At 38.7% G+C, this 14,769-nt stretch overlaps 1 protein-coding gene across 1 annotated transcript in view; it reads left to right on the top strand.

Annotated features, from left to right (window-relative positions):
• Positions 1 to 14,769, top strand: part of GDA (guanine deaminase) — a 79,914-nt gene that overhangs the window by 32,753 nt on the left and 32,392 nt on the right. The window contains exons 3-4 of the mRNA XM_072611569.1: positions 10,840 to 11,011; positions 13,625 to 13,712. Of these exons, the coding sequence (XP_072467670.1) occupies positions 10,840 to 11,011; positions 13,625 to 13,712 (260 nt within the window). The remainder of the gene's footprint in view (positions 1 to 10,839; positions 11,012 to 13,624; positions 13,713 to 14,769) is intronic.

Genomic DNA, 14,769 nt, shown 5'->3' on the forward strand with positions numbered 1-14,769 from the left:
GAAGATTGGAAAGAGGAATATGGTTATATGGGGAGATAATGGAGAAGTTGATGAGAGACCTTCAGAGGAGTGATGTTTTTCTGGGTTCCTTCAGACCCTTTTCTGAACTGATAAAAACAGGAGCACAAGACGTAGATGGACATGGATAATTTGGATTTTTTATTAATAGTTGCCAATGGGGTATTCCAAAAGTCTTAGTGCAGTTTTAATGTTTAAACTACGCTAAGAATTTTTGAGATATGCTCTGTTTCTCTCCCCGCCTAATATTCCAGTGACCTTAAAAGAGAATGCTTAGCTTTCAAAGGTGCCCACATACCAAGAGGGAGCTTAAAGGTTGCACAGATCTCTTTAGTTTAGAATCAGCATAGAGAATGGTTTATAAAGAATACTTTGTTGATTTGATGCCACTAATTGGAGTTGGATTATTGGAAATCCTCCCTTAGGACACAGAACCCTTTCTGAGAAAATAGGATAGAGGAGAGTTTGGAGTTGAATGATAAAAATATTTGAGAATTAGCGATCTACAGCAGGAAATAGCAAGGTCTTTTCATGAATAATACTGAATATTTCTATATTGATCAGAAGGTTTTAATAGTGGTGATGATTTTTGTTTTTTATATTCAGAAGTAATTTTTTATGATTGGTCCACAACCTCCTTGAATAAACAAATTGATCTATTTTTATAGAAACAGACAAAAACAGCTATTTCACCTTGTTCCTAAAGAAGCATGTTTCTAAAGGCAAGGTGAATTATACCCATAGATCCCAGATTCTTCTATTTTTTTTTTTTTTTGCATCTCTTACCATTCACTAACTCCTTCTTGCCCAACTAGAAGGAACAAAAAGTCAGTACATTGACCTTGTCTAATATATATACACACACATATGTATATACACACATATGTATGTATACATACACATATATAGTGTGTATATACACACACACACACACACATATGTATATCTCCTTTTGTACCTTTAGAAAGATAGTATGATAAAGTGCAGAAATGTCAAATTTCTGACCTGCAGCATACAGCCCACAAAACTCCTGACTGTGGCCATAACCAGATTAAATTGTAATTGGGAAATATTTAACAAAATAAATGAAAATACAGTAAAACATAGATAATGTTAATTTGTGATTTTCTAAGTCAACATGCAGAGATCAGTTTCTATTGACACCATTGATCTGGTGGTCAGAAAGCTTAAAGCTAGAAAAACCTGGGTTTAAGTCTTGCTTCTAACACATACTGACTATGTGAGTTTTGTCAGATCATTTGACCTCTTAACACTAGGTCTCTGAGCTGTTCCAAACCGCATTGGTAGAAGGGATTTGCTCAAATGCGAGTTCCTTGTTAGCAGTGAAATCACAATTCCATTCTCAGCCCCTGTTCCTTCCTTTGCTAGGAAGCTTGGATATTTCAGTATACAAGGAACAAAAAAGAGTATTTGTTATGAAATCATGAGGTTCTCTTTGTTTTTAATAAGTTTAACAAGATAGTAACAAAGTTGCCCTATTTGCGTTCCTTTCTGAACTTTTTTTTCTTCTGTATTTTCTCCAACCGTTTTCTGAAGTCATGATTAGTGACTACTTTGATTAGAGTTGAGAAGTCTACCAGAGTTGTTTTCCTTTACCTTGCTGTGGTCATTGTGTAAATTGTATCCCTCTTTCTCCTCATTTCAGTTTTCATCAGATCATATAAGTCTTCCCATGGTTGTCCGAATTTTTCTTATCTGCCATTTCTTAGGTTGTAATGCTATTCCTTTCCATTCCTGTACCATAATTTGTTCAGTCATTCCCCAGTTAATGAGCACTACTTCTTTGCTACCTCAGAAAGTATTATATAAATATTTTTGTACATTTGGGTTCTTTTCCTGCATCTTTGACAGTTTTATAGGATATGCCTTCAAAGACTTCAGACACCTGTGGATGTGTGCATCCAGAAGGGAAGCCAGTGAAGGTGCTAGAGATCAAAGCGGAAATTGAGAGTCCTTGAGGGGGATAGAAATGATGGGGTGCATCCTCAAACAGTATTGCGAATGGCACCTGCTCAAGACAGCAGATGAGTTAGCAAATAGAAAATGCAGTTAAAATGCTTATTAGTATGGATTATTTTTTACCCAAAGCAGTGACAGTTCAGGGTGCCTATACTTGCTTGATCCCTTCAGGAGTTATTTGTAATTTTATCCACGTTCTCCCTTGCAGCACACTTAATCATATTCAGTCAGGGCCCATTCCCTAAAGGCAGAGATTATGTCATTTTTTTTAGCTTTAAATTTCTAGCACCTCGCTCAGTGCCTGATATTTTGAGCCTGATAAATTCATGATTTTCTCAGGAGTGCTTTGCAACCTCTTTCATGTTCTCCCTTATTTGGATTAGGTGTTTAATCCCCCTAATTCATTCTCTGAGAGCAGAGAAGGGGTCACTTTTCATATTTGAATTTCCAGTACCTGGCATAATGCTTAGTAGTAATAAGTGGAAGTTTAATAAATGGAATGCTGAATTGGCAGTCGCAGGACCCAGGTTCCAATCCCAGTGTGGCCACTTGCCTATAAGTCACAACCCTGGGCTACAGGTTGTTTGTCATTTAGATGAGGGGGTTGGACTCGATGCCAGCTGCTAAGGTCCCTTACAACCCTAGAGCTCTGATTTTATGAAAGGAAGATTGTGTTGAAACCTGAGCCACTTCTAAGCCATGCCACCAACAGCAGAAATGAGATGAGAATGGAAAGGCCCTCATCTCTCTCTCTTCTCTTCTACCATCATACCATACCCTTAGCATTTCTCCTGCATTTCCTGTCTCCATCTTATCATCCTTCTGCTCCACACATGAGACACAGCCTGACAAAAACCACAGCCTGGAAACACTGAGGCTGCTTTACTCCTCACGGGCAACCACTGAAAACTCCAAACACCCACCTGCCCCAGTAGTCTCGTGTACTGTAATCCACATAGAAAAGACATATATTCCGCATGTTGCCATCCCACCTTTCTCCACTTATACCCAATTCTTGGGATATTAGACAAAGTCTTTCCAGTTGGACTACCTTTATTTAAGTCAGTCAGTCAACAAATGTTTATCAAGTGCCTACTATGTGCCAGGCACTGGAACTTACAAATACCGAGACTAAAACCCTCCCTGCTCAGAGAAATCTTATAATGTAACGGGGGAAACAAGTACATGTAATAGCACACACATACGTGTGTATACACATACACATATAAAGCATAAACTTAATAAATATGAACATGCAGAGACAGCAGAATGCTATCCAACTTCATGTTAATAAGCATTTTGACTGTACTTTCTGTTTGCTAACCTATCCGCTGTCCTGTATCAGGTGCTGTTTGCAGTACTGTTAGGGATGCACCCTATCACATTAAGGGCATTACTCTCTCGGTTATGCTTTGATCTTGAACCTCTTAGCTGGCGTCCCTTCTGTCTGCACAACATCCACAGGTATCTGAAGTCTTTAAAAAAAGAAAAGTGCCTTCGCTTTTTCTATAATAACTGTCCAATGCCTCTTCCTCCTTTCATTGGAAAGCCTAGTGAATACATCTGCTTGATGCCTTTACAACCTCACCATCCACTTGCTCCTTACTGAATGAATGAATAGGGCGTCTATTTAGTATTTATTATGTGCAAATCACAGGGATAAGTGCTGGATATTCATATAGAAAAGCAAGACAAATCCCCACTCTTATCCTAAGGGGGGAGACAATACATACATGTGGGAGATTTCAGACTCAGGTCAGCTGGAAAAGCCCTATGGTCCTTAGTCTACATCAGCAAAGAGGATGGTAATGAGTCATCGTCTTTGATGTTATTTCCCCTCATAAAACCATATGTGTTTCTGATGTGGAAACGTTTGACAATGCCAAGGACGTTAGTGATGAGGACTTTCTTTTCCACATTTTCAATAGCTGTGGCTGCTGAGGAAGCAGGAGATAGAACCTGCAGGAACAGTTGCCAGATCAAACCCCCACAAAACTTCCCTGGATAATGGCTGCAGGGATTGGGCCCTGCTGCACCAAAACCACTTTCCCCAGAAATCACCAGTGATCTCCTAATGCTTGAATTCAGTTGCTTTTTCTCAGCCCTTGTGCAGAAGTCGATACTGTTGAGCAGTTCGCTACTTCTTGAAACTCTTCCCTTCCATAGGCTTTAGGAGACTCCATCATCCTCATTTTCTGACTGCTCCTCTTCCATCTTCATTGACTCTTTTTGTCCTGCTGCCACCTAACCAGGGCCTCAAGAGTCACCTGTATCAGTCAGTGATACCTGAATCTGCATCTCATTGCCTGCCTTCTTTCCTGAGCTCCACTTCTACATTTCCAGCTGCCTATCTCAGATGTCACGCCTTGTCTTAAACTTAACTATTTATCTTCGCTGCACTTTCACCACCTATCTCAAGGATTGTTCTTCCAGTCACTTAGGCTTTGAGTGTTTTGTCTCTGACTCACTCCCCTACCTCTGATACCCTCCTTCCTTGGCCAGTACGTTTAAATTCTAAGATTCTTTTTTATCAGGTTGAAGGTATTTATTAGGCCTATGGAACAGAATGAAAATGAGATGGAGAAATGTTCTTTTTTTCCAAGAGATATTTTCTAAATATCTCTATCATCTGTCCCTTTTCTTCCTTTCCTCCTGAGTTAACATCCTAATTCATGCCCATATCTGTTCATATCTAGATTTATGTAACTGTTTTCTAGTGGTCTTTTCCAGCTTTCAGACTCTCCTTTCTTCAGTTCATCCTGCACAATCCTGCCAGATTAATCTTTCTGAAACATCATTCCTCTCCTATTGTACCCCTGTTCAAAAGCTTTTAAAGGTTTTCCGTTGTCAGTGAGATAAAGACTGGCATATAAGACCCTGGATATTCAGAACCTATTACTTTTCATCTTTATTCAGAAGAATGCAAGTAAGTACCTTTTCAGTCTTACACAGAAAAATTCAAGTATTTATGACTCTCAGTACTGTTCTCCTTACCATTTATTACTTCCTTCTTGAGACATTTGCAGATAAACACAGACTTTGAATCTAGGCTTTTTTTGGTTAAATTATCAACTATGTCATATTTCTGTCATTTATGGCAGGGTGTGTTTTAAAAGAAAATCATTGTGCTAGAGTTTCACAACTGTCAACCCTCATATTTCACTTTCCTTGAAATAGTACATATTTGAATTAATAAATATTTCTCAGTCTTTTTTCTTTTGTTAAGGTGCAAGTTCAAGTAACTTATGTTATTACTTTAGAATGTCTGGGAACATGTGACTACATACTCACATTTAAGCAGATCTGTTTGGAGAAGTTTAGGGTTAGTATTAGATTAAAAGTGAATTGCCATAATGAAGTGGAAAAACTTTTTGTATCTGCCTTAAGGCTGTCGAGTCAAATTCAAGCCAGTAATTACTTAGTAAATTCCTTTGTGCATTCCACAGATGTCCTATTCCAGTGCCTCATGATGGTACTGGGTTGTCAAAGGTGATTCCAGTAGAACATAAGTTTTGGCAAGTTCTGCTAGGTGCTAGAAGGGTTTTGAGTAGAAGGCTAGTAACATCATATCAGCTTTCTGGGGATCAGCCTTGATTAAGGATAGAAAGAGTCATAACAAACAGACAGGCTTCTTGGTGGTAGTGATTTTTTTCCAGCTTTGGAAGCCCATGAAACAAGGAAAACTACAAAATGGCCCTCAGTCTTATGTAGCCACCTTCTGTTTCCACAGTCATGGTGGCAGACTGGCTGAAAGGGGAAGCAGAAGGTGCTAAATAGCTTCACTTTCCAGACTAGCTGTAAACATGAACTTCACTGTTTGTACGCTAAATGTGAGATTCTTGGATAATGACCAACAAGTCATCTGATTGCTCAAGGAACTGAATCATAGCAACACTGACATTCTCACTAAAAGAATGACAGTGACGGTGACTGGGCCAGTGATTGATATTATTAATAGAACTGCTTTCCAGTGGGTCTTCCAGCTTCCAGAGTCTGCTTTCTCCAATCCATCCTGTACATTCCTTCGAGATTAATCTTTCTGGTCCCAATTGTAGAAATTCCTTTTACATTCAATGCAAGTTGGCACTTTCTTTGATACTTATGGTCTCAGAGAGTTGCCCAATGCACTGAGGAGTGATTTCCCCAGGGACACACAGCTAGTATGTGTCAGAGGTGAGACTGAACCCACTTGCTCCTGACTCCATGTCTAACCCCCTATCAGAAACCAAAAGACATAAAGAGATTGATATTAAGTGGAAGGATCAGTCACAAGCTTTCCTTAGAGAGACAAATAAATGAGTTATTGGTGTTGAGTTTATTGTATGTCCAAATAAAAAAGGAACATAATTTCATAGAATACTTAGTCATCTTGCATGTGTTTATGATGAGAATAAACAAAAAGTTCAATATGAAGAGAATTGCAACTTATGTAATCTTCTAAATGCAGCTTATGTATGTAATTATGTAATCAGGTACAGAAAATGAAGAAATAGAGAAATTCGAAAAGACTCTCCAAATTAAGTCAACATATATTTTGATACTTGGTCACTTCAGTTGAAATGTGAGCATAGGGTTGATGAATAAAAGATGGAAAATATGATTGAAAACCAAGAAATAAGAGGCCAAAGGCTTGTAGACTGCAAAGAAGCTTATATATCATTAGCATTGTCTTCAAGAAGGGCAGGTCCCTGGGGCATCTATATAAGTTTAGAAAAAATCAAACTGTCCAAATCTTAATGGACAGGAAATAACTGGTTAAAAATAGAGGAATACTTTCTGAATTATCTGTCTCTAACTCATACCAAAAACATATTAGAATTGAGATCAAAACAACAGCAAATTTTAAAAAGGAATAAAAATGAGAAGATATGGCATGCAATCAAAATAGTTCAAACCTGGCCTATTTAAACAAGCCTTTGTTGCTGAAAAACATGGAAAATGGCTGAAGGAACAGACATCCATGTAAATTGTTACTATTTTTACAGAAATTTAACTGAAGTAAAGCAGTGGGTACAACAAGAATATCAAGAAAACCTAGACATCATCTCAGCCAACAAACACTTCATCTTATTGCCAAGAAGATAGATATGGCAGCCAAGTGCAACACCAACTTAGACTATAAAGTTATTTGTAAAATTTTACAAAGATGTATGATGGAAAATTATGAAAAGTATCACCTCATAAAATAGTAAGAAACAAAGGGGAAAATAAGTGTCCAGAAAGCTTGATGTAAGGCCCAATTAAGCCATATCCTCTTGAGATCATTTAAGAATGAAACTCAAAGGAAGCCATAAAATTCAAAAGGCAAAAAAATGGAAAAGATCTGTCACTGTTTCTACAACAGATCCTTTCATCCTTCACCGACAATAGAGCTACTGCACCACATTTGAACTCTGTCATTAAAAAAAACCCAACAAACTCAAATGCAAGTCATGTCATCATTTCTCTGATGGCATGGTCTTCTTTGGCAACGAAGAACGAGTACACCCTGATATGTCATGTGGAGAAGCAGAACTCATAAGAAACAAGGCAAAGATAGAAAGACCATGTATATAGATCTCTTCTGGAAGTGACATAATTGGAGTTGGGGGTAGGGTGACACTTGGTGAAACAATTCTCAACTTCTCTGAAAGAAGGGAAGATAGGAAAAGATGGAAAAAAAATTATATTTTTTTAAAGTGATCAAGAGAATAATATCAGAAACTATTGCCTTACAAGCTTACTTTCTGATCTTTATAAAAATTTTGAGAGAATTTACATACAAATTGAGGTCATCGTTGGTGAAGATATGAGAAGAAAAGAGGGAGGCGTTCCTAAACAGTGTTCTGCAATGGAGCATATCTTCACAGTCACATAATTGACTGAAAGGTACATGCTGTACAGGAACCCAGCATGCTTACTATTTGACTATTAAGTACTTGATTCAGTAGGACAAAACATTTCCTTAAAGACTCTCCTCCAACAAAATGTCTACTGGGCTTATGTTAATACCATCCAGCTTTCCTTTGATACACCAATTGTTTTACTTTTGATGGTCCTTTGACTATGAATATCAAGTGAAATACAGAAGAGGGAGACACATTCAACCCAAATGAAAGAGAGATTTCCGGCAGATTGTGGTAAATCTCCAAGTACTTCTATTTGCAGGCGATGTGGTAATTTCGCCAATCCCTAGAATATTGCAGAACCTCCTAAATGAAATCTACAGTCACTCAAGAGACTATATTTAAACACTCTTCTAGTTTTTTCACACTGGAAAAACCAAATAGATAAAGAACACCTTGACCCAAATTTTGATGGTCATCCCTTAGAGCTGTCTGATTAGGATGGACATGAGAGATGAACAATGAACAGGACCCAAAATTCCTTAGAAGAAGTTAGAATATAATTGGGGAATTATGTTGTGCTTTCAATAACTCCAACCTTTTCCTTAAAAGAAAAATCTCACCTTTTTATACCAACACTCTTCTAATAATGCTGTTTGGCTTTAGAACATGTACTATCACAAAACCATAACTCATACGACTGTCACTGTTGTATTTATTTTTTTCTGATCAGCCAGAGGACACACTTTGTTCAAAGATATTCATAATGAAACAAAATGGCAGGAAAAGTCCCAGTGAAATCTGGGCACAGTCTTACAAATATACATACTATCAATGGGGGAGAGTGGACATGATAGAAGTCATTTAAGAGTGACACATGTTGGTGAGTGTGTGTGATGTATACATTATCAGTGACAAGTTACATGCACAATATGATATAAAAGTATCATCAGAGAGATGATCTGAAAATGCAGTGAGGCAGTCATGTAGAAGAAGGAAAGGAGAAAAGACTTTCCATGTGCTGTTTCAGTAGAAAGACCCTCAGCTTATTGAGTGGACCCTCGGTGGAGGATTCATGGGAGCATGTGTTCAAGAGTCACATAAGAAGCGAAGGTGTGGATGACTTGTAGTATATACTAGTGGCAGGAGATGAGGTCATAGATCATTTGATGTATACTGCATGCCCAGCACTGTGCTTGTTGCCCTCAGGTAGCATTTTTTACATATATTCAGTTCAGTTCAACATGTATTTATTAAGCAGCTGTGCTTAGGAAGATAATGATGAAAAATGGCCGTAATCCAACTCCTGCATACCTTAGAGTCTAATGGAGGAGATGAGTGGAGTACATAAATAACTGTCATAGAAGTTGGAAAATGATTAATTGCATTAGAGAAGTAGGGAATGACTTTGGGTGGTTCAGGAAGGAAGAAATCACTTTTGCTATGGACATCAGGAAAGTTCCAAGAAAGAAATGGCACTGTATTTGGGCCTGTAAAGAAGGGAAGACTGTCAAAGAGTAGACATGGAGAGGAGAGGAGAGAAAATTTTTTATGCGTAAGGGACAACCTGTAAAGAAGCCAGAAGGTAGGTGGGAGAGGGCAGAATGAGAATAAGAAAGAGTGACCAACCTGTGGTGTAGTAGGGAGGCAGTTTGGTACAGTGGAAGGAACATTAGCTCTGAAGTTAGAAGCCCTGAGTTCAGATCCTGCTTCTGATAATTAATGCCAGTGTGATCTTAGGCAAGTCACCCAAGCTTCAGTTTCATCATTTGTGAAGTGAGGAGGTTGGGCTAGATGTCTTCAGAGGTCTCTGTCAGCTCTAGATTTATGAAATAAGACAGGAGCAAAATTCTTCAGGGCCTTAATATATTAGGATTCAAGAGCTTTTTACTTCATTCTCCTGGTATTGGGAAGTCACTACAGGATTTTGGCCAGGGCTGATGTGAACAGAGAGGTCTTGACCCTTTTATACTTCATCCTCAAAAACCTCTACCCGGTGGCTCTTTATTGCCAGCAGGATAAAACATAAAATCTACTGGGCCTGGAGTCAAGAGGGACCTAAGTTCAAATCCAGCCTGAGACACTTAATAGTTGTGTGACCCTGGGCAAGTCACTTAACTGTTTGCCTCAGTTTCCTCATCTGTAAAGTGATCTGGAGAAGAAAATGGCAAACCACTCTAGTATCTCTGCCAAGAAAACCTCAAATGGGGTCACAGAGAATCAGATGCGACTGAATAGCAACAGTCATGACATTTAAAGGCCTCCACAATTTGGCCCGAACCCACCTTTCTACCCTGATGTCACATTACTCCTATTCCAGTTGTACAAGGCTGTTAGCTGTGGTGTATTGCACTGGGAAAGTGAGCAGAGGTCTGGATTTGGGAGCCAGAAGCCCAGAGTGTGAATCCCTGCTCCATCATTTGCTATTTAAGTTACTTAACCCTTCAGTGTCTTTGTTTATAAGATGGATACAAGTAATATTTCCACCTCCTTCCTCATAGGTTGTATAGGTGAGGATGATAGGACATAAAGTACATAAAGCACTTTGTAAACTTGAAGTGCTACACGTGTGTGTGCTGTTACCTCCTTTGCTACTGCCCATCTCTTACCCCTCCATTCATTTGCACAAGGCATCCCTCATGCACAGAAGCATTGCCTCCATATCTCTTGCAATCCAGGCTTGAGGTGAGGTGCCAACTGTTCCATAAAGTCTTCCTTGATTCTCCTCTATGCTCACTCCCAAATGAATGCGATCTCAAATTTTCTTATATTGCTTTTCTTGGATATCTTCTTTTCTCTCCTTGCACTTTTTTCTTTGTGCATAGCCTCCATTTAAGCTCAGCTCTTCTAGCGTTAGAGGCCATGTTGATACAGAGAATTTCACACCTCAGTGATTATCTGGGTCATCAATCAGTGTTACATACAGCTGTTAGGATATTGTTGGAGGAAAATACGGAAGGATATGGAAAACAACTACATGTGTAGCTAACCTGTTTTCTCTCATCTTAATTTCCAGTGAATTCTTCATTCCTGGACTGGTCGATACACACATCCATGCACCACAGTATGTGTTTGCCGGAAGTAATGTGGATCTCCCTCTCCTGGAGTGGTTAACAAAGTATACGTTTCCAACAGAAAACAAATTCAGCAATAAGGATGTTGCTGAAGAAGTCTATACCCGAGTGGTTGTAAGTATCATATACGTGTGGTATGATATATAATACCATATATATATAATAAATAATATATATTATAATATATAATATGATATATAATCAAAACGAATCAGCATTTGGGGACTGAAAAGGATCTTAGAAGTCATTCAGCCTGATTACCCTTATTTTACACATGAGGAAACTGAGGCTCAGAGAAGTCCAATGACTCTCTTAGGTGACTGAGCCCATAGGTGGAAGAACGGGGGGCAAGAGTCCAGGTCTGCTGACTCAGTCTACTATGCTTTCTACTATACCATACTGGCTTCCATGGGCTTGTGTTACTTAAAGTAGGTGTTACAGGTGCACTTCTTTGAATTTTTTTCCCCTGGTTTTTCTGCATCTCCATAATATTGCTCTGAATATTCTATGGAAAATAAAAAAACTAAAGAACAAGGGCAGGGTGATGTTTGGTAATAGCTAGTTGGGTGATTTTCCTAGAACATAGACTATATGAAGGGGAACAAGATGAAGAAGGGTGGAAAGGTGGGTTGGAGCCAGATTGTAGAGTGCCAAGCCAAGGAGTTTCTGTTTTATCCCATAGGTGAGAGTCCCTTCAGATTTTTTGAGCCAGGATGGGTACAGGACTCTCTGTGTTAAGATTTTGTTAGCTTAGTAGATTTCTGTTGTGTCCAACTCTCCATGACCCTATTTTGGGGTTTTCTTGGCAGAGACACCAGAGAGGTTTGTCAATTCTTTTTCCAGCTCATTTTACAGATAAGGAAACTGAGGTAAACAGAGATAAGTGACTTGGTCAGTCACTCAGCTAGTAAGTGTCTGAGGCTGGATTTGAACTCATGAAGATGATTCTTCCTGATTCCAAGCCCAGTGTCTTGTGTTAAGGTTAGAGAGGGATAAGTAAGGGAAGGGGAGGGAGAAATCAGGATATTAGAAAACTTTTCTCCCTTATGACAGTGATTCTGCAGCGATGAAAAAAAATTATTCTGAGGTCATTCATAATAGATGCTCTACAGACTTTCTGCTGCCTTGTGAAATTTAAGCCTTGAAAGGAATAAATGCGAGTTCTGATTTTTTGATGTAGTAGTGTGTACACATGCACATGTGAATTATAAATTGGTTTTCATTTACTACACATTATTGAGGTGTATTTGACACATATCTTTGAGATACCAGAGAAGCAAAACTGAGGAGCCTTAGGGTTCTTGTTCCCTTGTTAATAGGAAAGTGTGACGGTCATCCACATTTTTATTATATTGCTCTGAGGAAGCTATTGTGCAAGTGTTTAAAAGCTCCCATTAAGAGATCAGAAGTGGCCCATTGGCTGAGGTCCTCACTTCATCTTTCTTGAATGCTTTCTGATTGGCCTTTGAATTTCTACTACCAGGCTTGTTTGTGAAGCTGGCACCATTTTGGAAGGGATTGATTGAAGCCAGAGAGCTGTCAGTGTATCTGGATCTGTTGGCAGCTCATCTCCATAAGGCAGAAAAGAAATATTGAAGTTAACAAGGAGGTTGAGGGACTTTACCTGTGCCGGAAGTCCTGAGATTTCATCATTAGCTAGAGAGGTCTTGTGCTAGAAGTGGAGACAGAACTAATGAATAACTGTTATAGGTTTGAATGATTAGAAAGTCTTCAGTGATCATCTGGTCTGACTTTACAGATTTACAGACTTTACATTTGGTCTCACTTTACAGGTGAGGAAACTGAGGCCCACAGTGGTTAAAGGACAGATTTAGAGCAGGAAGGGACCTCCCACCCCCAGGGTTAGGTTCTTAACCTAGGACCAAGAGACCACAGTCTGGGACAGATTTCAGGAGGTCCATGAACTTTAATGAGGAAACTAATAATCGTTATTTTCACTGAGCTCTTAGCATTTCCTTCAATTCTTTAAAAACGTTATTCTGAGAAAGGGCCCATTAAGCTTCACCAGGCTGCCAAAGGGGTCCATGACACACAAAGAGTTAAGATCCCCTGATTTCATCCAACCTGTTTGTTTTACAGATGAGAAACTGAGGTGTAAGGAGGTTGAGCAACTTGTCCAAGTTCACACAGGTAGTAATTGCCTGAGGTGGGATTTGAACCCAGATCTGCTAGACTCCATGGTCTTCCCACTCTTCCACAGTTACCTCCCCTTTGTCCAAAATCAGATAGCAAGTTAATGGCAAAGCTGGAGCTAGAACCTAGTCCAACATCCTCTTCCATACAATTGATCAGTTATGACCAAATATAATACTCCCTCAGTCATATGGTTTGTTTACTCCATATATTTTGTGTGTCCCATAGAAATGTTAAAATTCCAATTTTTCATACCTAAATTCAGTATAGTTTGGAAATTATTACCCAGCCCTAAATATGAAATTCATTAAAAAGATATCTTATAAAATCAGAACTATTGAGCTTTGTAGGGTGAAGGAGATAAAATCAAGGAGATAGTAGTACATAATATTTGATATTTGCAGGATATACTCATGTTTCTATTAGCACTCTGGTTAAATTCTACCTCCCAAGAAATCAGCTCCACATAAGAATGTTTGAAGATGAAAAGATTAGAATTAAGCTTTCAGACCTTTCTGTCATGTAGTTTTTTGGGGGCACAAGTGAACCTTGGTTTTTATGGTCTATTTTTAGAGGAGAACTCTAAAGAATGGTACAACCACAGCATGCTACTTTGGAACAATCCACACTGACGCATCCCTCCGCCTCGCTGATATTACAGGTGAGCAGTTCAGTGTATGAAAGGGTATATCGTGCAGAAACGACCAGCTCAGACCAGCTTTTGACATGAAAAGAGTCCTAGATGTTAATTGCAAGAACTTCTGAGTTACCTTTCTTATGGTTCATTAAATTGAAAGTCCTTATGTTGTAATTACCTGGTTTTTTGTATTTTCTTTTTTTAATGATATTTTTTTTTCTAATTATGTGTAAAAAAATTTTAACATTGTAAAAGCAAGCACCCCAACATACACAAGAGGGCCTGCTTTTCTAAAAGGAAAGGCAGCTTTTGAGGGGTCAATAATCACTTTAAATCAAGCACATGTATCATTTACTTAGTTCAGGGGAAAAAAGTTAGCACCCTGAACTTCAGAGAAAATAGAGAAATTAAAATCAACAGACATGCTTCCAACTGCCTGACATAAAAAATACATACATCATAGATCAACAGACAGTAGGTCCAGCTGTCTGACCATTACATATATATGTGTGTGTGTGTGTGTGTGTGTGTGTGTGTGTGTGTGTGTGTATACACATATATATGTATGTGTATATCTATATATATGTATGTCTATATATATCTATATATATAGTTACCAGAGAGAGAAGCACCATCATCTGGGTTTTCAGAGTGGGGGAGGGCACTGCTTAGTCTAGAGTCTCATCTGGCACATAAAGCTTCTTCCAAAAACTAAGCCCCGGAACTAAAACCTCATCTTAGAGTCCTTATACACTTTTTAGAGCTAGAGGGCATCACAACCCTTGAGAACCTGTGCCTCGTTAACAAAAGGTCTGGGCCTTCCTACAAAGCTTCTCAGGCCCGTTAATGAGTGGGGAAGATCTTCTTTCATCACATTATTCAATCAGAGGCACTTGATTATACTAAAACAAAAACAGCAAAAGATCTTACTTTGCTTGCCATTACAAACACTCATTTTTAAAAAATGTTGAGTTCCAAATTCTCTCCTTCCTTCCCTCCCTTCTGCCCTATACCAGACAATAAACAGTCTGATATTGGTTATACATGTGTAATCCCTATTACTTTTTTAAACTTACTTTAT

Source organism: Notamacropus eugenii, chromosome 1 (assembly GCF_028372415.1).
Source record: "Notamacropus eugenii isolate mMacEug1 chromosome 1, mMacEug1.pri_v2, whole genome shotgun sequence".
Taxonomy (NCBI): Eukaryota; Metazoa; Chordata; class Mammalia; order Diprotodontia; family Macropodidae; genus Notamacropus; species Notamacropus eugenii.